Consider the following 24,687-nt stretch of genomic DNA (forward strand, 5'->3'; position numbering starts at 1 on the left):
TAGCATAATTCATATGTGTGTTTTATTTCTGGTACACCACTCACAAGGTTCATGGCCCTGCTGTAATGAAGGACATTTTGAATAGAACTCAAACAACATTTAGCTGAATTTTTATTGCTTAGAGCCTAGTAATTATTCCTAAGCAAGTCTCTTACCCATGTTGCCCAGGCCATGCAGCAGGTCAAAGGGATTTCATCCCTAATGGCATCTCAAGGCCCTTTTGCCTGACTTGATACAACTGGCCAGAAAGTACTGAAGCAGTAATGCTTACTCTTAAATAACAGAAGGCTTAGAAACCTTTTTTCAGCAAGAGTAATAATATATTGGGAACTGCTGAAAAAAAAAAATTATTGAGTTCCTTTTTTTTCTTGAGCCATCCACTTTCTTATGTATAGCAATAAAATACATTTTTTTAATTGTTTAACTCTTGCAGATTCGAAAACATAACATAAAGGTTTTATATTTTGTGTTTGTTTTTTCTTTCAGTGGTATACTGATCAGAACCATGGAATTCCAGGCGTTTCCAGCAAACATCTCTACACACATATGACCCACTTCCTCAAACAGTGTTTTTCTTTGTCAGAATAAGTAGGCTACTCAGAGCATGCTAAGGCGTCTGAGACATCTTTGGGAGAATGAAATGACAGCAGTGCCCAAGTTGTATAGTTTTCAGGTGAATTGATTACAGGAACTTTGAAATTTTAAACTTGATGTTTACATCCACTTTTGATACGGTATATTAGCATATGTTATGGTAACAAATCTTTTGACACATTTGATACCTGTTTGACAGAAAAAATAAAATCAGAATGTAAAAGGTCTTGTGCATCTATTGCCAACTTGCTTAAACTTATATTCTGCTATCCAAGGAAGGTGGTTCATTGCAAATGCACACTATTAGATTACTGTGACTGCATTTGTTAACTAGAACAGTAAAATGGGAAAGGATAAAGGAAGCAGTGCAAGTATACCTAATTAGCATCCTACCAAGAACCAGTTTCTCAAAATTTATTTCCAACTTTTTGTAAAGAATCCAAGAAGAGATAGGAACACACAATATTTAACACTGAAGTTTGGGTACTTATTGAGAGTGTTGAATGTGTTCAAGTTTTATTCAACTCTTACTTGAAACCTTGCAAAACTTCTTGAAACCTTCTGCAAAACTCTTAGTGTTCAGGTTTAAACATGAAAGCAGGACACTCATGATAACTATCGTATATCAATGGGTTTTTCACCTGTAATCAAAGTATGTGAGCCATATTGACCTGTTTTTAATTTGTAGTCATCACCTCAGCATTCACACTGATCTCAGTGTCGTTCATCCCAGACTGGAGGGGAAGGATCAAAGGATTGTGCACACCTTCTTTGCTTTGTTTCCAGTGAAACTATATTAGGGAGTCTTTAAAAAAATGCTGGAAGCTAATAATGACTGGAATGCTTGCTTCTTTTCGTTAGTAATTAAATCAGTCCTGTCATAATATAAGAATATTAACAAGATAATTGGCGAGAGATCCATTCTGGTTTAAACAATTCTTTGGTCATGTGTTTAAAAAATTCTGAATTAGTCTACTGCAAAAGAACCGTGGTCTTTCTGCTATTAGCTGTTGGGAGTGAAAAATAACCTGAATTAGATTGTGTTGCCTTCCCACAAAGCAAGCTGCTTCATAACTTGCAGTCAGAGACCAGTTGCTGCTTCTTCATGGAAAAGCAAGGGGTTTCATTTGACTTTCTTGACAAAAACATGGGGTTTGGCCAAAATAATTAAAATGTGGAAGTGATTTGCTATGTAACAGCTTCCTTCGTTTGTTAATGGCAATATCAAATCTGATTTTCCACACATGAGAACATTCCTTAGATACATCTTTATGTAAATGTAGTTGCCAAGCTGTTTGTAATGGTTAAATTATACTTTGATGGGAACTCTTCAGAAAATACTCAATTAGTTCAGGTTTTTTTGGAAACACTGCCAATTATGTGACGTTAATGAGCTTTTTGTTGGTAATGTAATTAAAATTCAACTGCTATAATGGCTAAAGGAAAAAATTATAGCTCTAAGAAAGTTAACATTAAGCAAATATAACATGAAGTGGGCCTAATTAGATGTTGATTATATGGTCCTATGTGCATTTGCTGCACACAACGGTAGTCTCAGAAATGTGGTTATCATACAAATAAGGAATACAATTCAGTTGAAATACTGAGATTTAACTCTCAGTTTGTTATATTGATACAACACCGTAGAAATCATTGCGATGTTGTGGTGAAAGAGAGAAAAATTAAACTCTTATCTGACATGCTTAAAGATTTAAGATCCCTGAATATGTCAATGAGAAGCTAGAGTAATTTCCAAAAAAGCATGGTATCAATCTCAGATAAATGTCAATATATTAAGGTCGCTTTCAATTTCTTCACCTTTATTTTATTTATTCTTTTGAAAATCCTCTAAGTTTTGGAAATTTGGGCATATAGATTGGCCCTTTGTTGGTACAGTAACAAAATGATGCAATGTGTTGTTCACACCCTGCCCACAGCTCTGTTGTCTGAAGCCTTTGGAAGTATTTGAAATAAGGGACATTTCAGGAAAGTCACTCAAGTAAAATAACAGAAGGTACTTCTTTCTCAAGGGGTGGATTAGCTATTTCTAATGCTAATAAAATTAGCATTATTAATCTGCCCTGAGGTCTGCTTGTTTCCTAAGGCAATCAGAGCACACATCTTCTAAACTGTTCACCATCTACTTTGGCTTGTAGGCAGCAGCTGTGGGGGATAAAAATTTTTAAAAAATAAGTGCAGTTGCTGCCAATATTTTTCCTTCATTGTTTTTCATGTTGTTAATGTCTTTGCCTTACACAGTGTCCTTGCCAAAGAATGGGAATATGTCTCCAGCAGAGTGTGACATTTGCACTGAATTGCTGAAATAATGTCTAACATGAAACTTTATGATAGAGCAACCATGTGTTTTGATGACCTGGGAGAAAATGTCCTAGGATGCTGTGAGTGTCAAAAAAACCCTCTTAAAAATACATCTACATCAGATTGCTGGCTGGCCTGTGCTTATAACAGGTAATATCACAGTCAATCACTAGAAATGGTGCAGAGCACTGCAAACCTAGCCTTGTACTATAACAGAATCACAGAATGGTTGGGGTTGGAAAGGAGCTTTGGAGGTCTACTTATCCCACTTCCCTGTTCACACAGGGCTACCTACATCCTTTGGCCCAGAACTTTGTCCAGATGGCTTTTGAATATCCAAAAGCCATTTAGACATGCTACAACCTCCCTGGGCCACTGCTGCCAGTGTTTGGTCACCCTCATAGTAAAAAAAGTGCTCAGACAGAACATTCTATGTTTCAGTTTGTGCCTGTTGCCTCTCATTCTGTCATTGGGCACCACTGAAAAGAGGCTGTCTCAGTCTTCTTCGGAAGAGATCATCCCTTCAGATATTTATATATGGTGATGGGATTCTCCCAAGCTTTCTTTTTTTCTCTAGAAAGAGAACATGTTCCATTCTGCCTTGCCTACAAACAGAATCCATGTTACAAGCATTACCCCAAACATTCACTGGACAGTTATTTGCCCCATTCCACTTAAATCAGAGAGAAGAGCCTTATGAGGCTACAGAATAAGCTCTTTTGTAACAGATCTTCAATAGTTCAAGTTGAAAGGGCTTGTGCTGAGGTATAAAGGCAAAGCTAACAAAGTATGTGAATATAAAGTATATGTAACTATACTGCAAACATGGAATATGGTGTGTAAGAGCCAGCACTAGGGCACAATTTGAATTAAGCTAAGCTTTTACAACAAGAATGAACGTCCTCTAAGTTTTGCTTCCCACTTTCCAATGTTTTAGAGGATCTGTTTTCCAAACTATGCTGAGCACTTTCTATTCTTTTCTCTTTTGGATAACATCCTCACACTTCAGATACTTAAACATACCACTTCAGACAATGAAACATGAGTCTTCAACTACCCGTCATATAAACAAGGTATCCAAGCCCCTGAAGGTAGGATGTAGCTGTTCTGAATTAGGTAGACAGGCCCTTGATAAATAGCCACAAATACTGTTTTTTTACAAGTCACTTTCCACTATGAACCCTTTCTAGCTTTTACAAATTAAAACTAGAGCTGAAAAGTAAAAATTGCTTTATTCTAGGAGCTGAAGTGTACATAAATGGTAGAAAGTCACTGATTCCACTCCAAACCTGTTTTCATCATCTACCTTATTCGTGCTGTGTGAGCTGTGCACATGAAAGAACCTGCAATCCTTATACTTCAAACACAGACCTACATGATTTGTTTCACATAGGATTACTACAGCTGCAGGAAAGTAGAGACCTGAAGAGAAATTTAGCAGAAAAGCAGTCAGATTCTAGAATATGGTTAGTGTTATATTCGTTTTTCTCAGATATCAAGTCCAATTCAGACTGCATTCAATACTTCCCAGTTTGCCAGTCAGTTCCAATTACAAGGCACAGCTGTTTAGAACATTTTACAGAGTCATTTGAAGGCTCTATATTTAATCTGAATAATTCATAGTATTTGCTAAGAGCATTTGGTATTACTTTCAATTATGAACATTGTCTTCTCGGAATGTAAAATAACTAGTACATATTTGGCCAGCTCTTCTGCTTGCGCAAATTGATGCAGCTCCATTGACTTGCAGTGGAGCGATTCCAACTTATGTGAGTAGACAGTGTGGGCCAGAGCACAGTGAAAAATGACTGTGGCTCCCGAGGTACAAACTGCTCAGCATCCCTGGCAGACAGCATGGGGCTGCATGCTGTGGAAAGGCTTAAACACCCCAAACTAAACTTTTCCCTTTCAGAAAGCCATTCTTGCTCCCCAAACAGTGGCCATGGGGTTGTACACATACATGAGCACACACTGTGTGTGTTATGCACAAGAACACGTTTAGGGGTGTAACATGGTGTTTCATGTGTGCATGTGTTTACACACATATATATGTTTATATGTTTATATGTTCCTCCTATATTGGTTCGCATTTTCAGAAGGGGAATGCTCTTTGTGATTATCATGGAACAAAGACAGCAAAATGAAAGGGGCTGCAGAGCCCAGCCCTCTGAACTCACAGCTGACAAGGTTAGGAGGGAATGCATTCTGTGTAAGAAAGCAAAGGGTGTGGGCCTGTAGTCATACTCCAAGATATATCCCCCTCCCTTTAGACATGTAATGGATAATAATACAATAGTAATAAATATGTAATGAAGAATTACACAGAAGGATTTGGGGAGGTCACTGCTTTGAAAGCATTTGATGAGTATTTTTTTATTTTTTACTGTGAAAAGCCAGCAAGTTCCTAATCCATTAAAATGTTCAAATCTTGACAATTTTAATCAGATGACAGTGCAGGAAACTTTGATAAATTCCAGATATAGTGAACCCAGCCACTCCAATTGAATCATGAGAAACATGAAAATTCCCCGAAGACAGACTTTCAGCTTCTGTCTCTTAGTCTGACTCAAAGTATTGTCTCATTTGAGAATAATGATACAGAGAGAGGACAGTGAGGTTGCCCTTGATTTTTGCCAGGAGGTATCAACTAACCGGTGTGTTTTAAAATTTGAGAGGAACAAACCTGAGTATATGTGCATGTCTCACACCTGCTATAATTTTCTGCTTTTGTTTGGAAACTCCTGTTTACTGTGCTTCTGAAATATATACTATAGACTCAGTTATGGCAACTGAGGGTTTCATGGGTTTTGATGGCAGTTTACTTATTTCCTGTATATTTTATTTTCTGTCTACCACTTGAAAAACATATAACTGGTCACCTTCTAGAGGCTAGATGACCTGCTAGATTATACAGCTCTATGACAACCTGCCCCAACCAGGTGCACTGAGGTGCTTTTTTTTTTTTTTCCCCTGGAATCATCCTACTGTAAACGAGGAACTTTATATGACACAAGAAAATAAACTGAATTAAACAAAAAGAGAAAAGCTGTCTGTTTTCTGGAGGAGAGGATATTGTCTCACATTCCGTATTGCCTCTTTCCAAAGTGTCTTTAACTCAGCGGGTAGAGAGATGATTGTAGCAATCCATGCAAAGCGTGTGGGTGTCCTGGTGCAGAAGCGGTGGAAAGGGCCCTTTGACCCCCATCTGCTGCATTGCCCGGGTACTGCAGGACGCGCTGGTGGCCTCCGCGGGAGCCGCCGGGTGACCCACCCCGGGGACTAGAAATGGGGGAAAAAAGTAAATCGCGAATCTCATAGATTGATTCAATAGCATGGAAAAATTACACTTAACAAAAATTAAATTTGATGATGTGGACTGCGTAATGAGACTTAATGTTTCCCTGAACCACTACCATGGTACCACAGCCAGGTGCTTGGGTCAGACCTCTAGAAAGAATCCAGTAAATTTTGTTTGCCGCTCTAATATGATTATTAAGTTGTCTGGGCTATGCCAATCTGGCTGTGGTCAGTCAGCAGAAAATTGTCTCACTGAAGCACATTCTTTGCTGGCTTTGAGGAGCAGTGTTAGGGAAAATAAGGTTTGTTGTAATGTGCCTTGTGCCACAAACCAGAACGTGAGGCACTCTAGACTGGGGCAAAGGCTGTCATTAGCATTCAGTGAGATGTCTACTGTCATTCCAGAACCTTCCTCCTACCTACCTCCCCTACATGTCTCAGTCTCTGTGTTGTCAGCACATGGATGACCATGGCTTTCTTTGGCAATGCTGCCCCACCAGAGCTATGAAATTGTCCCCATTGAACAAGAATAGTTGCATAGAACAGGCACAACTACAAATCTCAAATCTATTTTTTTTCTTTTTTTTTTTTTTTCCTTTTAGGGAATGGAATTGTGAGCAAATGGTTTTATCTTGCATAAATCAATAGGCCACTGTGTGAAACTCAATTTATAATGAATGTTTGGCATATAGTTCTCAAGTGAGTATGAATTTTCTTACAGTAGCATTTACAAATTTGGAATTTTACATCTAAGGCCAATCAAAACATTTTTTTAAATTTCACCTGTGCTAGGCATTGCATAGTGTGTAGCCATCACTGCAGTATTTCACATCTCTTCATATTCATTATATTGGCAAAGGATTACTTGAAGAATCATTCAAGGGCTTTTGGAAATTTGTGCTTATTTTTAACAATGGATTAAATTTATTGACTCCAATTTAAAATTGATACGTGAAAACAATGCTACTGATGCCTACAGAATCAGGATTTCAAATGTTAAACGTGGCAAATCTGAAATTGGAGAAATTGCTGCCTTGATCCCAGGCACCTTTGGCTCCCCGTTTGTGATGTTAATGACCTTCTGTTTGATATTTACTACTTTGGACACTGCTACCTCACTCCTTTTGCAAATCCATGTTAGCATTGATGTCATAAAGTAAGCAGAATGAATGTGTGAAATTGCTTGTAAAATTATCAAATGAAATGAATAGCAAATATGATGACTTTTTTTTTAAAGTTGAATAAGGAAACTGTCAGCAATGATGCACTCCTGTAATGCTTACTAGAGCTGAACAGTATATATATAAGTCTGTGCAAAAGAGGCAGCTAGGCAGAGCTCAGGATCCTCAAGGCTTGCCATAGTTGCAGAAGAGAGAGTAGCTCTTTCTGCAGCTGCCACGTATCACTTCAAAGTATAATAAGGTAAGATTTATATGAACTACCAGTTATTTATTTGAGAAAGCTGAGTGCATTACCTGCATTGTGTTGCCCAAAGTTTGCAATGGAGGTGCAGATCTTTCAGCAAATTGCTGTTTTCTTCTGAGGTTATACTCACTGATATTTGGAGTTAATGACATCATAATTTAAATCTTTTGATGTATTGGTTACTTCAACAGAGAATGATCAGAAAAAGGGAAATCAACAGTTTGTGTTGCAGAATTGAAAGAAGGAAGATTAACCATGAGAACGTGAAAGACAAGCATTGTAGTAAAAATCTAAATGAGATACACAATTATTGATTCATAAATTTTTATCTTCTTTAGTAGAGATAGTAGTAGAGATATTTAATTAATGTGAGTTTAAAATTATTCACTCCTTTTAGGCACTGCCTAAATATGAATCAATGAAGGTTAAGTTAGAAGCATGGAAATAAATTCAGTGGGTTTATGTAGACACTGATTTTAAACTGTCCAAGACAGATAGTCACTCTTTCACCCTACAGACTGTCACTCCGCTGCCCCACTTTTAGATTAGTTTGTCTCAAGCAACTATTGCTTTCATATCACTGTAAGATCAAAAAAGGAACTTGATAGCACAGAAGTAAAATTAAAGCCTTTCAATAGTTATTGTTATTATTGTATAAAATTTAATTTAGTCTTCCATCCTACTATGGAATTCCTTAGATTAGAACTGTTGGATTTTACAGAACTTTCCACAAGGCATTATAGTGTGGTAGGTAAATGAGATGTAAAATACACCTACCTGAAAAATTAAATTATTTATTTCTAGAAATTATTGTTATTTGCAGACAGTTTCATCTCAATAGAAATCTGTTTTATTCATTCATGTATGTTCATATGAAAATATTTCCCTTTTTTACTGCCTTTTTATGTAACTTCATAATTTCTATTTTTCAACTGGAAGATACAAATGGGACCTCTGAAAATTTTTTTTGAAAACTCAGTGAAATTAAGCTAGTTAAAATTGTACATAGATACAAAAAATCTACTACTCTGTACTAGAATATATTAGAAAACTAGAAAAATCAGATTGGTCAAGGAAATAATATTCAAATAAATATCTGATCAAGATTTGAGAGGTATATTTGTTACATATTCCTAGTGGTTCAAACGGTGATGTCTTCAATTTTTCATTTTCAATCAGAAAGAAATGAAAATATTTTCATTAGTCTAATATGAATAGGAATAAAAAATTTCTGTGTAAGATTAGCTGTAGTTTTCCTGCACCTTGACAATAGGTTTCCATGGTTTTTAGCAGTACCTACTGGTGACCTAAATAACTTAGAGCAAATAAAATCTTTCTTCTGATTGAGAAATTAATTGATTAGCCAGCGTAAACTAAGAAAATACTATTTTTTCTGATAATCTCTTTTTCTCTATAAAACATGTCTGTATTATCAAGAATAAAATCACAATTTCTTCTTTTAAAACTGTATACTGTTTAACTAGTCAAGAACTGCTGTTGCTGGTTTGACTTACCAATAGCAAGTACTAAATGTTGAAAAAACAAAACTGATGCTAATATTTTTAAAGAACATATTTGACAAAAGGCTAATAGTTTTCGGGAAAGCTTATTTTATTAATAAGGATTCTTGAAATTTTTTATAAATTTCAATACTGCATTTATACATATTTCTTTTTAATAATCTCCCAATTTGATTCTTAAAATTTTAGAAAGCAGCTGAAAATGCATTTAACTTTAATCTTAATACTTAAGGAATAAAGTAGTCAGTGGGACTATGCACATCTGAAAGTTCTAAAGGCCTGAGACATTAGAGTTAGAGCCAAGATAAACTGAAGTCACTGAATAGCTCTTTACTGACTACAGTGACTTTGAATTATTTTTAATAACATTTATATAAAAGAAGAGTTTTTGGTGTTGGGTATTTCATTCCACCTCAGTAACTTGGGTTTATGGCTAATCTGGATTGCAGTTTAATAAAGCTACGGACAGCTGTAAACTAGGACTATTTAGAAGAGCAAATTTACTTATGTATGCTGTAATAACCAGACTTTATCTGGTGTCCATGTCCAGGTTAGCTCATTTACAGCCATATCAGCCACCAGAGGGGTCAATCAAACCATTTCGAAATGACCACAACGGAGTCATTTCCCAAAGAACAGGCAGAGTTTTTGTTCTGTTGCTAGAAGCCTACGAAATGTGAAATTATGCATTCCTTGAGATAAACATTGGATGTCAGTGTTGCACCACCAAATTACAGCTCCAAATGAAACAGTGAAAACAGAGTTCAGTACTATAGTTAGTGTTTTAATAAGACTATGTGGCCACTGTGGTATATGTCGGTACAATAGCAGGGTACGTTCAAGTGAAGAGGTCAACTCTTTTATATCAGGACATTGCACAAGGCAGAAACAAGTCTCCAGACACTGATGAAAAAATGAGTAACACTGGTAGTGGCCGCTGACTCCATTACTTAATAGTAGAATTCATCAGAAAATATTATAGTTACACATTTATTTTCCTGAGTTTGATCAATATTTGATTAAGATTTTGATTGCCTCAAGTATTTTGATACTGATACTGGGGTATTCTAATAAAATATTCATATTATTTAGAAATATTCTCTTAAAAATCAGGCCTCACAAAGTACCAGTCCGATAGATTCTTCCTAACTGTTGGTAAAATGCCTGCCAACAGTCAAGCTTTGCATCTCCAACTATAAGTTACTTTAAAACAGATGGAAGAAACAGGTTTCAAAACAAATCTGCTATGAAGGGGCAGACTTCTGGGGCAGAGTAGAAGTCCTACAGCAGTAAGATTTTTGATGCAGGAGATTGCCTTTTCAGAGGTGTTCATGTAGCCTCATTTGCATTGCTCAGTGCAGAGGCAACTCTCAATCTCAAAATGGAGTAATCTGCACTTTCACTACACATCATAATTTTCTAAGACTTCCTCCAACCCATAGTATATTTAAATTCAGCCGATTGTAACCAGACATTACAATAGAGAAGATATATATTTTCACTCAGACTGCCTAATTTTATAAATCATTTAGCTCCAATAAGTAACTCTGCAGTGGAGCCACAGGAGTAGGGTACAGATTACATTAAGTGGGGAGGGTGTTTTGTGACTGGGACTTACTTTGCTACCACTTTACTTCAAGGCACTCATGTGTCCTTTTTCCCTTTGTTTTTCAGACTGTATCATAAACCTCCATAGAAAAATGCCATGGATGGCAGAAGGGCTTTTTCAAATACACAAGTATCAGCCCAAGTACATGATGAAATTATTTCCAGTGACAATTTGCTGATGTGAACTCATTGCAACTTCTGTGAGAAAGGATGGGGAGCTGCTAATGTGACACTGTTCTTGACAAAGATTTGCTTTGTTTTTTCTCCAGTGAATGATTTGGGAAAAAAAAAAATCAGTCACATCACTACCCCCAGTTTTACAATAGAACAATATTACAGACCTAGTGCTTTCCTTTAGCAGAACACAGAGAAAAAGAGAGAACTAACCTTTATCCTCACATTGCAAAAGACAGTGAGGATGCACTTGCTTTCAGCTCTCCTTGCATTCTAGAATACAAACTACAGCCTAAAGACTGGAACAGACACTACATCTTTTGAATGACTACCGAAGGCCCTCAAATGTCATCCACCGGACATGAAACCCATCTTAGCAGTCTCTTTATATTTGTCTTCAAGTTTAGATCAGCACTAAGAATGTCTCTTTTTGATGTAATTGACTCAGATGTATGTAAACATAATAATTTTATTTCTCTTTTGACAGGCAATGAAAATGAAAAGCATTTATTTTGTTGCTGGTCTCCTTTTAATGATAGTTCAAGGCAGCTGGCAAAATCCTCTTCAGGATACAGAGGAGAAATCAAGGTAAATTCTTTAGACCAAACTTTTACAAATACTTGGCCTGAACTTTGTTTTCTTACTCTTTGAAACCAAATATACTATGATTTAAAGACAGCTTTCCTCGGTGCTTGATCTACCATTGAAATTGACAGGGTTTTAATATTCCAAAGCTTAGCACAGAAATTTGGGGTATTAAAACAGTAGTTACCCTCTTTATCCAAGAAGACTGTGTAATTGTGCAGTGTCCAATCAACTATACAGATTCCTTTTACCAGACAGCTACTGATCAATATGCCACTTGCTTTCACTTTGTGGGAGTAAAAAATGGTATTGTTAAAAGAAAAATCAATGCACCCGTAGACAGCGCAATGTAGACTGGTTGTAGACTGTACTCCAACCATTGCTGATTAACAAGGTCTAAACTTTTCACAGATCATTCAAAGCTTCCCATTCTGAACCAGCAGAGGAATCTAAACAGCTGAATGAAGTGAAACGTCACTCACAAGGCACATTCACCAGCGATTACACCAAGTACCTGGACACCAGACGAGCTCAGGACTTTGTGCAATGGTTAATGAGCACTAAAAGAAATGGGTAAGCATTTTGGTGACAGTGATACAGATCTCCACACACAGAAACAACCAAAAATCTAGCCAATTCAGTTTCTTGGCATCAGCTTCCCATCCCAGACCATGGATAAACCTCAAATAAGGAAAATACTTGAAACTTTGTATACACAATCATAAAGTAATTTAGATAGTAAAGGATCTCTAAGATCATCAAGTCCAGACATTAATAAAATATTAATATATTATTAGAAATGAGAAACATGCAAAATCAATCAAAAGGACTTGGCTAAATCAAAGTGCAGTATCTGATATGTCACCTAAAAAGTCTGTCTCATCCTCTTTGGGGCAGATTTTCTCAGTGAACCAATTAAGTTCAATACAAATAAGATATATAAATATACTGTACAATTTTGGGCCATTAGGCCTTAACAAAACTTTCCTACCTATAGATACTCTAATCCTGATGTTTCATTTGTGTAAAGGCAGCTGAAGTGTAAGTCTTGTTGACCACTGAATAATTTACCAGCAAATCACTATAAGTTGGCATGGGTTTTTTTTCAAATATACTTTGATTAAACTCAATCTAGCAGGCTGAGAGCAAGAATAATTTACAAATGTGTCAGTCTTGTGTTCTAGAGTAAATCTGCTGAAAAGGAATCCAAAAATCTTATTATAGTAATGCTTTTAAATCTCTGTGGAAGTCTTTAAAGTATAAAGTAACAGTTTTTACTCATTTTACTAATTTAAATTCATATGTCTGAAATATAATGAATATAATATTCATCTATCAGTCAAGGGGATTTATCATAATATTGAAATAATGACCAATAAAAGCTTACGCAGGCTCTGCAGTGTACTGTTAATAATGATCTAATGATTGTGCAATTTCACTACAGCCAACAAGCACAGGAGGACAAAGAAAATGACAAAGTCCCTGACCAGCTCTCAAGGTATTCTATTTGTCACAATTTGTTATTCAAAACAAGTTTGAGTTCATTTTCAGTTAAACAAGAAAGAGAACAACTAGTATTCTTTGCAATGTTACCACAATCAAAGAAATATCAATCAAATACATTATTTCACACCTGCTTTCTACAAGGAAAGAAGATATGTCTCTATGTTATTCATTCCTGTACCTGTGTTCTATAGATATATGCAGTGGATGCATGGATGAGAATATGTTTAAGGAAAGCACATTTCAAGTAATCAAAGAGGGTAGAGAATAATGTAAAAAGAAAAACTTGGCATAGAGAATGGCTGAAGAAAAAAAAAAACCAACAAAAACCACATTATGCTGAAGAATAAAAAAACCATTGAGAGGATTAGTGAAAGGAAGATTGCCAGGAAAATTTGCAGAGAGCTGATTAAACATGATGCAATGTTCAGCCCCAAGCACTCAATCCCATGTTACATACATAAACCACGTATTACAGAAAGGAGAGCACAAGACCTTCTGAAGGCCAGAATTCTGTTTCTTTACTGTGGTTTTGGGAAAGGGTTAGAGAGATTGGAAATTTTAAATAAATAAAGAAATTGAATACATGTTTTTGCAAAACAGACCAAAATACCTATATTAATACATTCTGTTGTCAGAAAATAGAAAAAAGGATAGCCCAGAGAACAAAGATCCTTACGATCACACTGTCAATATTAATAACAAATTTGTAATAATGTTTCCACTTCATTGAAACAGCATATCTCAAAAAAAATTAACATTTCATTAAAAATGTTCCAAACAACTCTAGTTAGCATGCTGATGAAAAGTGCAGATGGTACTAAATTAGGAGGAATGATGACATCCCAAGAAGAAAAAATAATAGAAAGATCTAGATTTGGGCAGAAATTAGCAAATTCTGAAACAAAAATGCTAGGGAATTTATTAATGAAAAATATTCCATAATATGTCTACTTCTCAGTGCAGTTTGCCTTCCCAAGAGCCACTGTAGCATAATTTTGTGTTATATCAGGGAAAGAATCACAGTGAGGTGTAGGGAGGGAGAAGATAATGTCTTTAGTAAGATGGAGTTGATCAAGCTTGAAAGTTTTCCAAGATTATGACTTGGTCAGAGTGATGATTAAAAAGGTGTTCATAAAACAACTCAAAATGTAAATTTGAAAGGAATTAAGTCTGAATAGTTTGGCTCAGAAATAATGTAGGTGAAGATAGAGGGAGCATTTAACAAAGGGTAACAAAAAGTATGTCTGTATAATACAATAAGAGTTTCCAGCTCATACTTAATTATTCTAGTAAAAGACCATTCCAATACAGCTGTAATTGCTTTCCACACCTGAAGGGAGTTGTTCAGAACTAGTTCAGGAATCTCTGCACAAAGCTGTCTTGTATAGTACAGGCAATACCTTCAGGACTGAAACCTAACAAGAAAAAGCATGTCAAGACCAATTTGAGGTGCAAAAAGAGCCCCTCTCTCCTATAGAAATGCTAGTCTGGCAAGTGGGAAATTTAAATCAATAAAGACTGTTTTAAAAAAAGTTAAATTCTTATGCAGTCTGCTCCTGTGGTACTTTTCTTTCAGCAATGCAATCTCCAAGCGTCATGCTGAATTTGAGAGACATGCTGAGGGCACCTACACCAGTGACATCACCTCTTACTTGGAAGGTCAAGCTGCCAAAGAGTTCATCGCTTGGTTAGTGAATGGACGAGGAAGAAGAGAGTAAGAATCCATCCATTCTTATTATTAAATTTTACCTGGTATTTGGGGTTAGAAATCATGTCTGATGAAACTTTGATGTATTTTTGATCATTCTTGCTGTACTTCATGTCTTTCTTTTGTATTAGGAGATATTCTGTTGATGATTGACTACCACTTTACATTATAAAGTTCAAATGCAGTTTAAAACCTGTTCAATATGCTGTTACACTCTAAAAAGTCAAGTTTTTATTTAGGTAAACACATCTAAAACTAAACCAGACATTTTTCCTCTAACTACCACCTTTTCCCTTCACATAACATTGCTTATAGTCTCTTTAACTATCACTGAGATTACTCAAGTCAGTGTCATCTTAAATTGCCTTCTCTTTTTTTCTTTAACAGTCCATCTTTTCCTCTGCAATATTTCCAAGATTAAATTTTTACCAATGTCATCAGGTGTACTCTATGTGCTGGCGATCATTCCCAGCAGTAACTAATAACTTCTTTTCCTCTTGCCATGCTTCTCAGAGTCTTCCCAAGCTGCTGCTGCAATAATAACTATCATTTACTATAACTTATCTTCCTTTTTAAGATGCCTCTGATTCATTTGCTATGGTTTGCGGTTCCCTGGACACAATGCTCCACTAATGGTTTTACCTTCCTATGGTTTCTTTTGGTTTTGTCTTGTTCTCCACATACTCATTGCAGATTTCTCTATCCTATTCACTCCATGTTCTCCCTCATGACTTTACATATTTTGCCATGATTGTCTTACACTTAGAATGGCATTGCCTTCAGTTTCCTGCAGGCACCTTCTGCTCATCTATTTCTAACTCTACATGGTTAGGAGCTACACCATGCAGCTGCACTCCCCACCTTTTAACTGTTCTGTACTTATTTGTGCCTTTAGACTGTAAGCTCTTTGGGGCAGGGATTTCAGTGCATCGTCTGAATAAATATTCTGTCAGCTATAAAGTATTATGTAAGTCTCTCACATTACATAAAAATTATAATAATAATAGTAACAAATAATAAAATACAATCTGTAAGACAACATTGTGTGTTGTAGTTAAGGAAGACTAAATAGGTAAAAGTTTTGTAAATATTGACAATTTTCTGAAGAAAAACAGAGTTAAATAAATTAGGTCCACTATACAGAGAAGGGAAAAACTGGATCCCCTTCCTAGTTATGTTCAAACTTCCACTTGTTTTTCTGTCATGTTTTATTTTCATAAGCAGAAATAGGGTATTTCTGTATCCATTTGAGAGAAATACAACCTCAACTGGACTTGAAAACCTAGATGGGCAAATTGTAGAAACCCTTCTGCTTTCCAATATTTAGTACTATTTTTGGTTTAACTTGTATATAGCCTTCCTTGAAATGAACCAGTCTGCGTGTCATTGGATCCAGGGCCCAGGGTGCTTCAGCATTCAGCCCACCTTAATGAAACCCATCAAAATCTTCCCGTATTTGATGGGATAAAACAAAAGAGGAAAGTTTTCTAAATCAAACTCTGGTTTAGATAAACTGGTTTTCCAGCAGTCAAAAAAGAATAGAATAAGAATCAGGATCTGACTCCAAGTACAAAATGCAACACTCTATGACTTTACATCAAACAAGCACATGGGTTTTATGCAGGTGCTTTGAGTGACCTATCTCGAACACCCTGCCCCACCCCCCCCAAAATTGTTGCTCTTAATAATATAATAATAAATATAATAATTTATATAATTTTAAGTAAATCAATAGGCCTTATGTCCAAATAAACCAGAAAAAAAAGTATGAAAAATTGACTGTAATGTTTTAGTAGTGGTATTCCTCAGGAAATGTACTGATCCCCAATCTACATGGCATAGACATTGCAGACTGAGGTATATTTTTGAATGTATGGCTTTTCAAAAGTGTTAAAGAGGAGTTTAGGCTCACCGGAAGGAACAGCTGCATGTTTTGAAAATAATGCCTCAAAAGATGTTTTGACATGCATCATGCTACACTGAGCCATAAGATCAGGCTCAATCCTTAACTCCTTAAAATTGCAGGGAGTGCACAGTCTATTAGAACCCTGCAATAAGGCCCTTTTAAATGGTTTGTTTGTTTCAATCTGCTCATTGTTGATAATTTTTTACCTTTGAAGTTTCCCAGAAAAAGCTCTTGCGGCTGAAGAAATGGGTCGAAGACATGCAGATGGCACTTTTACGAGTGATATCAACAAAGTCCTTGATGACATGGCTGCCAAAGAGTTCCTAAAATGGCTAATTAACACAAAAGTTACCCAAAGGTGCCTGAATTTTATACTATTCTTAATATACTAATGTCTAAAATGTATTTGTCAGACCTGGGGAAAATACTACTAATTTTTCTCTTAGCTATTGATAGATCTGTAGTATAGTACAAACTTTGTTACAGACAGATGAAGAAGGATAGGACACTAAATGGAACTCATTCCAAATATTATTTGAATTTTTATCAATGGTGAACCTCTCTAATAATTTCCTATTTAATTTGAAAGTAGTTTTGCCACTGAATGTTACCAGAAATAACATCATATTAAATTACTGTAAAATAAAATTTTGCTTTGCATGGACATTATAAAATCAGAAATATTTATTGGTAAAATCACACCAAACTGATTATTCTTTAAAGGCTGTGATATAAAACACTGCCTTAATATGCAGCTGCTCATTAGGGAAGAGCGCTGTAATCTAAGTTTCTGCCATGTGACTCTTTAGGAATCCTGCCTTAGTTTGCCTGTATGTAGGCAAAGCAGCATTTTCTAAATGAGCCCTGCACACAGGTCAATATTTGGGAATTATTCATTAAAGTTAACAAAGCATTTAATAAATAATTAAATGCCAGCTCAAGACACATGTGACATATTTTTTAAAATGTTGGATAGCCCCTTTGCATTATTAAAGCACCCAAAAATACTAGTCCATTTTGGAAATCTGAAAAAAATATTGTCTCAAAAAATTTAGAAGATGTCGTTAAAATAGTTTTTATTAACATGCTACTATTTTTATGTTTGTAGTTCAACATTGAAACAAACAATTTAGGAAAATAATCTATTAGAAACTACTAAATGCTTTTCCTTTAGGAATAATTGTTTTCAATCTGTTATTAAAGAGAGGCATTGAGAGGTCTATGGAACTAACATCTGCTCACTCTTAAACAGAAAAAATATGTTCTACACATATTTTATAAATCTTGGGAGACTTCTATTTCCTAATTGCTGCTGCTTTTACTCCTTTTTTTTCTTTTTCCCCAGAGACCTTTTGGAAGAATACCAGTAAAAATGCAGAATAAAATGCGATAAATGAAGATCTTCGTTTCATCAGCTGCCAGTTATTAAGAGATTCTGAAATCTGTATTCTGTCATTTACATTTGGTGTAACAAAGCTATGTCATCTTGCATGCCAGGAAATAATTGTACTATAGTTTAGTGTTGCCAAAGGTTTGTATCTGGAAAACCTGTTGTCTTAGGGATGGTTTTCTTAACAGCTTTAAGACTGTGAAAGTTCAATAACTTCATATTTTTCATTTATTAGGACTACAGTAACTCCATTTATATTTAAGGATAAAATTATTTTTCTAAAAAATTTACTTCTACACACAAATTATTCAATCACCAATTATATGTGTTATTCATAAGGGACTGGCAGTTACAAATGCCTGAGAAGTGAATATCCCTGTTAAAACCTTTGTTATAAAAAGGCTAAGCTTTAAGGATATTAAATGATAGCCTTAAATAAAATTTTTTCAAGCTTCTTTTCTGTTGACTGCTCATGTGTATATGCCATGTTCCTCTTTGCAGTCTAATTCATTTTATTCTAATATTTTAGTGTCACTGAGATCTTAGAAGTGGTTTGTTTGGAATGGTAAAACAAACTCAACACTCTTTTGTCACATTTTCTCCGCAATGTCACGTTTTCTCCAGGAAAGAGCTGTGTGAACTTTGAACTATCTTTAGGTGAAAAATAAACAATATAAGATGAAGCTAGAGGGGAAAACATGACTGAAGAGACAATTATTCTTCATTAGCATAAATTCTGGCTCAGAACTTATGGTAAAAGTTCTTTGAAAAATGTTAAGTGCAATATTCTCCATAATTGTGGGAACTGCCCTGGAACTTCTTCAAATTTTATAAGAATGCCAAGTCAAACCAGTGCCCTCTAATCTGTGTTTCATTCCTTCCTTCCTTCTTCTTCTGAGAATCACTTTCACGTGCTGCTACCTCCTGCTTCCAGTGACTTCTCCCCTTGCTATTTTAGCAATATACCAGGAACCTATATTAAAATGTCTTAAAGGGCAAGTGGTTTAAGAGAAATCCAGTGGTTTTAACAAGTGTCTAGTAGAAGTTGAGATGAAATAGTAACATTGTTGAATCAGAATTAGTACCTATAATCTTTCCTAATCAATAAGGAATAAAATTTTTTGTGGGAATAAGTGTTTTAAAAGCATCTGAAACTTCCACTTATAATCTAAAATTTCTGGGAAAATATTAGATCATTCTTCCAAAGTGCTATAGGAAGAATATTGTGCAATTTCAGATCAGAACAGATCATACCCAGTTTGGCACCTTGATCAGCTTCGTGACAGCAACAGAAAGCTGTTCTAAAAGAAAAATAAAACTGTAGCATCCAAAATACCACTGGAGATTAAAAAAAAATAAAAAAAAAAGGTGGAGGCTACGTATACATATTATTTGTTTATTCAATCCCATTTGTATACAGTGGTTTGGGTCCAACTGAAAAAGATTCAGTTATATACAGTTTGATACATATGGTCCAGGATTAAATGGTAACTCTTCTGTTTCACAGACTGAACAACTGCCTTTGAAATATTTTATTTCACTTTGTCCAGGATATTTTAGTGTTCTGAAAGACAGGATTCTTCAGTTACAAATCCATTTTTCTGTGGTGTCTGTCACCAGGGATTTTGAGTCCCTCCTCGTGATGGCTTTGTCAGCTATGAAAATACTGGGCTTTCCACACTTTTACAAATTATATGCTTTAGGAACAGAGGGATATAAATTATTTTCTCAAGTTTATGCAGCTTGTCTGGAACACAACAAAAACATTTAACCTCTGATTTTCTAAGTCCCAATGTAGAGCATGAATCAAAAATAACCCTTTCTTTACAAGTGAGATGAAGCTGAGCTTGTAATCAGAAATATCAAACACATGTTTCAGCTCAACAGGACCAGGATTTACATATCCTGAAATCACAGAGCAAGTCCATATGGCACCAGTAATAAGGTATGCCCTGGATATTTCTCACACATGCAACATGAAATTCAGTGAATAGTATAAATATAGGGAGAAATAGGTCACAATCTCTTTGTCTTTACTATACAATAGCTGGAGTCTTCTGGGTATTGCACATGTGCTGCCTTGAACTTCCAAGTGGCCTTATATTTAAAAGTGCTCCCACTGTATTTTATCTGCTGAGTGTGCAGCATCTTTCCTCTTCCATACTATTCATTAAGTATCTGGAAAAATAAGCATATTGCAGTAAAACAAGACAACTACTTGGAAGTCATACAAAAAAGGAAAAAAAAAAAAAGAAACCTGAGATACTCTAACCAGTCAACTGTGCTCAGAGGACATTTAAAAATCTGTAGTTCCCAGGAAAATAATTTTCTAAAGATAAACATAAACTTGAAAGAACTAAGTGACAGCTGCTACTAACCACATTGAAATTGTTGTCCCAGTGACATAATCACATAAAACAGGGATTTTCTTTCTTGATTTTCAGGTAACACTCTCTTCACAATCCTCTCAAACAGAACCCATGCAAAGATGCGTTAAAAAACTGTCGTGCCATTTCAACCTTAAATGCAAAGTAAAAATGAAACTCCACTATTCAGTGGAGCCACTGAATCCATACAAAACTTTACCCAGCCCATATTATGTCTCCCACAGCAACACATTTTGAAATCTGGAATACATCACTGCACCTGCGAAGTAAACTGTACACATTTTAGTCACCTTTTTTTTTTTTTTTTTTTTTTTTTTTTTTTTTTTTTTTTTTTTATTCTGCAGAGAGTCTAAGTTTTCCATTTTTGCAGTTTGACTCTTCCAAATATTTCTGGAGGAAAGGCTCAAATGTATAAACAGATGTCTAAAAAAATCTTAAGTTTTACTGATGCTAGAAGTCTTAGGAAGGCATGGCATCTGGCAGGTTCACCAGCTGTTTGGGAAAGTCAATCTCAGGCTGAAAGCTGTATTTTCATTCTTTTCAAGTAAGTAGCACTTTGCAATCATGCAACTTCTTTATGAATACAACTGTGTTGAACATACAAAATGAAGCTACAGTTTCTCAAATTCCACCCTGTAGCAGCCACTGCTGGATACCCATTTGTTTAATTTCTTGGCATGGTGCTAATACATATCTGATTAAAAAAGACCACAGTATAAAGTAACTTGAAACATTTAGCTGGATGAACTTTTTAAAGTCTCAGGCTTTCACAAAAAAACAATCTGAACCAGAGAACCAGAACCAGAAGCACTGGAACCAGAAGTACGACTATAACAATAATTTTTGGGATCATGGCTGTTTTTTGATCAGTCAGGAGGAACGTGAGATTTATTTCGAGTTTTAGAGAATCACTGTTAGGAACTACTACAACTAAATGAAAAACATATTCTGCTTTAGTGATTCTTACTGGATCACTCCGGTGGTTCTGCCTACAGATTTGGGTCCTGTAAGTCTCTCTGACATGACCAGGGTCAGAGGCACTGTAGGTTACCAAAAATTTGATCTAGACATAGGAAACCAGATTTCCAAAGGCACTTCAAATTGTGTTCCCACAGAAACCAGCAGTAGCCAGCCATATGCATTGGCAGTACTGCTCCTTTTTTCCCCTTAAAATTCACCACTGAGAAACTTTAAAACATGGCAGATAATCTCTCAAAATATTACTAAACTGCAACTTTGCTATGAAAAGCTACAAATCATTCAGGTACATTTTTTCACAAGACTGACATAGTTTGACTGCCTCATTTTGTGACATTGTGATGATCACTACTTAAACATTTAGGGGGAAAAAAAGCACAGATTGGCTGAATTATATCTATATTGTGATTCCTACTCACTAGGAAAAGGAAAATTCAACCTAGGGTGAGGGGTGGTGGTGTTTTGTTTTCCTTTTTCACTATTGATAAGACAAACAGATGCACAGTATACCAGATTGATGCTTAAGTAGAGCTGTAAGACATTCTGAAACATTGGTCATGCATCTTACAGCATATTATGAGATGTTACTTTGAAAAGTAATGTAAAACACTGTCATTTCACTGTGGTTTTACTTTATAGAAGTGGCCTTACCTGTACTCAGAGATTAGTGATTAGCGAACTGTGAAACTGCAGCAGGTTGGATGCTCTGTGGTACATGTACACTGTGCTACCTGGAACCACTGTCAGGACACATTAATAACGTTCCTGAGGTAACCTGATACAGCCAGCACAGAAGAGTAAAATATTAAATGCTGTGCTCCATCTGCAGAAGTAGAATGAAGAGCAAGCAGCATAACTTTTCTGAAAGCTTTGACAAGTACTTTGAAGGCAAGACTAAGAACATTTGCTATTTCCCATAACTTGAAATCTTGCTTCAGCAGATCATATACTTTTTCTGTTACATTTCTCAACTTGTAAAATACCTGCATCTGTCTCTGGTAGCTACTAGTGTTCTGCAATTAGAGGGGGGAATCTAACATGGATAAAACCAAAAGTACCACTTACAATTACTTTTTGGACACTAGAGCTCTTAAAATAATCTAGAAATTCAGACAGTTTGTTTAATAACTGGAAACCCTCAGCTTTTTAAACAATCAAAAACTTTACAGTTTTGATTTACAGGTTATTCTGTCTTTTCCAACAATTTGACCTACTTTCTCAGCACACACTCTAAAACTCCTTGGAAAGGGAATTGTTTTATGAAATAAACAAGGGTCATCTTCAGCACTACATTTTAAACTTTTGTCCTATACTTCCATTTTCTGGTCTTAATGTAAAAACCTACTCAGCAGACTTACGCAACTATCTCCAGTGCCAAGAAACTATAAATATAAGCCCTTCCTGTAATTTTATCAGTTTTTTTCATGACTTGATTGTCGGGGGGGGCGGGGGGGAAAACACCAAAAAAAAAGGAGAAGAAAAAAAGAGTTCAAAGAGCAGAAACTTTACAAGAAATGCTGATGTTATCAAAACATCGGGAGCTTTTCCATCAGCCATTTGGAGGCATTTCACTTCTGGGCCGTTATCTGATTTCCGACAGAAATCCCACCGGTGTCCCAAGTCCCTCCTCTGCCGCGTACAGCAGTGTCACCGCGCTCCCGGGCTGTGAAGCGACGGAGAAAGCGCCGCTCAAACCGCAAAGCCAGCAGAAAGCCGGGATCTTGCACAACCCCCAGCACCTGCCGCTCCCAAGGCAGCCGCCCCCAGCCCCCGCCCAGGCGCGGCTCCCGAGGCAGGAGAGCCCCGCGGAGGCACAGCGCGCTGGGCTGGATCGCCGCGCCCGCCCCGCTGCGCTCCGTGATGCCGGTGGGTGAGGACAGGTGGGCGGCAGCGCGGGCACGGCCTGCACCGCCGGCCGCTGACGGGGCTTCTCTTGCAGACCTTCCTGAAGTGGCTGCTGGGGATCCTGGGCGTCGCCGTGGTTGTGGCGGTCATCACCGTGCCCCTGGTGCTGCTCACCCGCAGTAAGTGCGCGGCGCGGCCGCGGGGGGCGGGCGGCGGGGGCTGGGGGCGGTCGCCGAGCGGGGAAAGTTCTGCGGAAAGTTTCTGCCCCAGGGAACGGGGTCCGCTGGGCTGGAGCCGCTGGAAACTGGGAACTGGGAGGTACGGCCGTCTCACCAGAGAGGTGGGGGGCGCGGGGAGAGTTAAAAAGTCTCTTAATTTTCTTGTATGCGCTGGTAATAATTAGAAGCGTTGTCTTTTTCACCATTTTCTGTTCTTACTGTCGCCAAAGGCTCTCGAATCAGCAGTGAAATGCCAATTACTCATTTTTCTAGAGTGTATTGAAAGATTATATTCCCTCTCATTCGCTTTGTTTGCACAACTTTTAACACCATTGAGTGAAATTATATAAACAGCACGGTTACAGAGGTCAGAAGAGTACAGAAAGATGCGGAATGTAATTTTGGACTCTGACCAGTTAGCACTTTACAGGTTACCCTTTTAGCTCTGGATGTTAATGTGAAACAGCATTAAATCCTGATCAAGCAATGCATTGCTTTCAGCTGGTAGGACAGAGCTGCTCATGCTTTGTGTTCCTGTGATTAACAGCTGAGCAGTGTGTTTTAAATTACACATGGAAATTGGAAAATGTGCATATGCTTTGGTCAGCACGGCAAACTCCAAGGGAGGGTTTTCTAGATTAGAGCCAGGTCGGAGAAGTGCACCCCCAAAAAAGTGAAGTTGTGTACATGGATCTTGACGATGTGCTCAGAAATTGCTTATGTGCCCACAAACTTCTGGGGGTTTTGTTGCGTTAGTTAGGAGGCGGAGCTTGTGTCGCTAGTGCTCATGTAGCAGAATTTACATTAAGCTGTTTTGCAGTTCAGCTCTATTAATATCAACATCACAGTTATTCAGAACTGAATTTTCAAAGTCCAGATATCTGAGTTACATGCCTTCTAGGCTGAAACTTCCATCAGTAGATGCTGAGTCTATTTTCTCTTATTTTGGGGCAGCTTTTTGCCACTTTTTCCAAAAAAGCAGATTTTTGAGGTGACAAAAAATACTCTGAATTTCACAAGTGGGGAAGAGCAAGAGAACGGGTCTTGATAACTTATCAGATGGATGTGTGCAGGCATAACACCTAGTAAAAGATTTCAGTATGCAGGCCTGAACTCTGCTGAAGAGTTAGTACTTGTCTATCTTGATGCCAATGCTATGTCTTACTGTAAATAAAGTGGGTTTTCTTCCTTCATGAATTGTAGCATAGGAGTTATTTTGCTCTAGAA

The 24,687-nt window shown here is 36.7% G+C and overlaps 3 protein-coding genes across 4 annotated transcripts in view; all 3 read left to right on the forward strand.

Annotated features, from left to right (window-relative positions):
* FAP (fibroblast activation protein alpha) overlaps positions 1–3,081 on the forward strand; it is a 39,328-nt gene extending 36,247 nt beyond the window's left edge. Inside the window, exon 26 of the mRNA XM_066190049.1 lies at positions 487–3,081. Within this exon, the coding sequence (XP_066046146.1) occupies positions 487–588 (102 nt within the window). The 3' untranslated portion in view covers positions 589–3,081. The remainder of the gene's footprint in view (positions 1–486) is intronic.
* Positions 3,082–7,545: 4,464 nt separating this feature from the next.
* On the forward strand, positions 7,546–19,248 carry GCG (glucagon). The gene is made up of 7 exons (XM_066190050.1): positions 7,546–7,632; positions 11,425–11,525; positions 11,934–12,095; positions 12,967–13,020; positions 14,605–14,742; positions 16,857–17,000; positions 17,988–19,248. The coding sequence occupies exons 2-7, from the start codon at positions 11,428–11,430 to the stop codon at positions 18,010–18,012; spliced, it is 621 nt and encodes a 206-aa protein (XP_066046147.1). The 5' UTR covers positions 7,546–7,632; positions 11,425–11,427; the 3' UTR covers positions 18,013–19,248.
* Positions 19,249–23,005: 3,757 nt separating this feature from the next.
* DPP4 (dipeptidyl peptidase 4) overlaps positions 23,006–24,687 on the forward strand; it is a 41,201-nt gene continuing 39,519 nt past the window's right edge. Inside the window, exons 1-2 of one of the 2 annotated variants that reach the window (XM_066190061.1) lie at positions 23,006–23,263; positions 23,337–23,421. In XM_066190061.1, the coding sequence (XP_066046158.1) occupies positions 23,258–23,263; positions 23,337–23,421 (91 nt within the window). In that variant the 5' untranslated portion in view covers positions 23,006–23,257. The remainder of the gene's footprint in view (positions 23,264–23,336; positions 23,422–24,687) is intronic. The other variant, XM_066190060.1, reaches the window with a different exon arrangement.

The sequence above is a fragment of the Chamaea fasciata genome, unplaced genomic scaffold (genome assembly GCF_029207755.1).
Source record: "Chamaea fasciata isolate MVZ Bird 193981 ecotype frontalis unplaced genomic scaffold, bChaFas1.0.hap1 SCAF_8, whole genome shotgun sequence".
Taxonomy (NCBI): Eukaryota; Metazoa; Chordata; class Aves; order Passeriformes; family Sylviidae; genus Chamaea; species Chamaea fasciata.

What these genes read in the sequence shown, in the direction of transcription:
- GCG (XM_066190050.1), top strand. Translation starts at nt 11,428, where the DNA reads ATGAAAATGAAAAGCATTTATTTTGTTGCTGGTCTCCTTTTAATGATA. An exon ending in GATACAGAGGAGAAATCAAG is followed by an intron (nt 11,526 to 11,933) that starts GTAAATTCTTTA and finishes AACTTTTCACAG; the next exon opens with ATCATTCAAAGCTTCCCATT. An exon ending in GTCCCTGACCAGCTCTCAAG is followed by an intron (nt 13,021 to 14,604) that starts GTATTCTATTTG and finishes CTTTTCTTTCAG; the next exon opens with CAATGCAATCTCCAAGCGTC.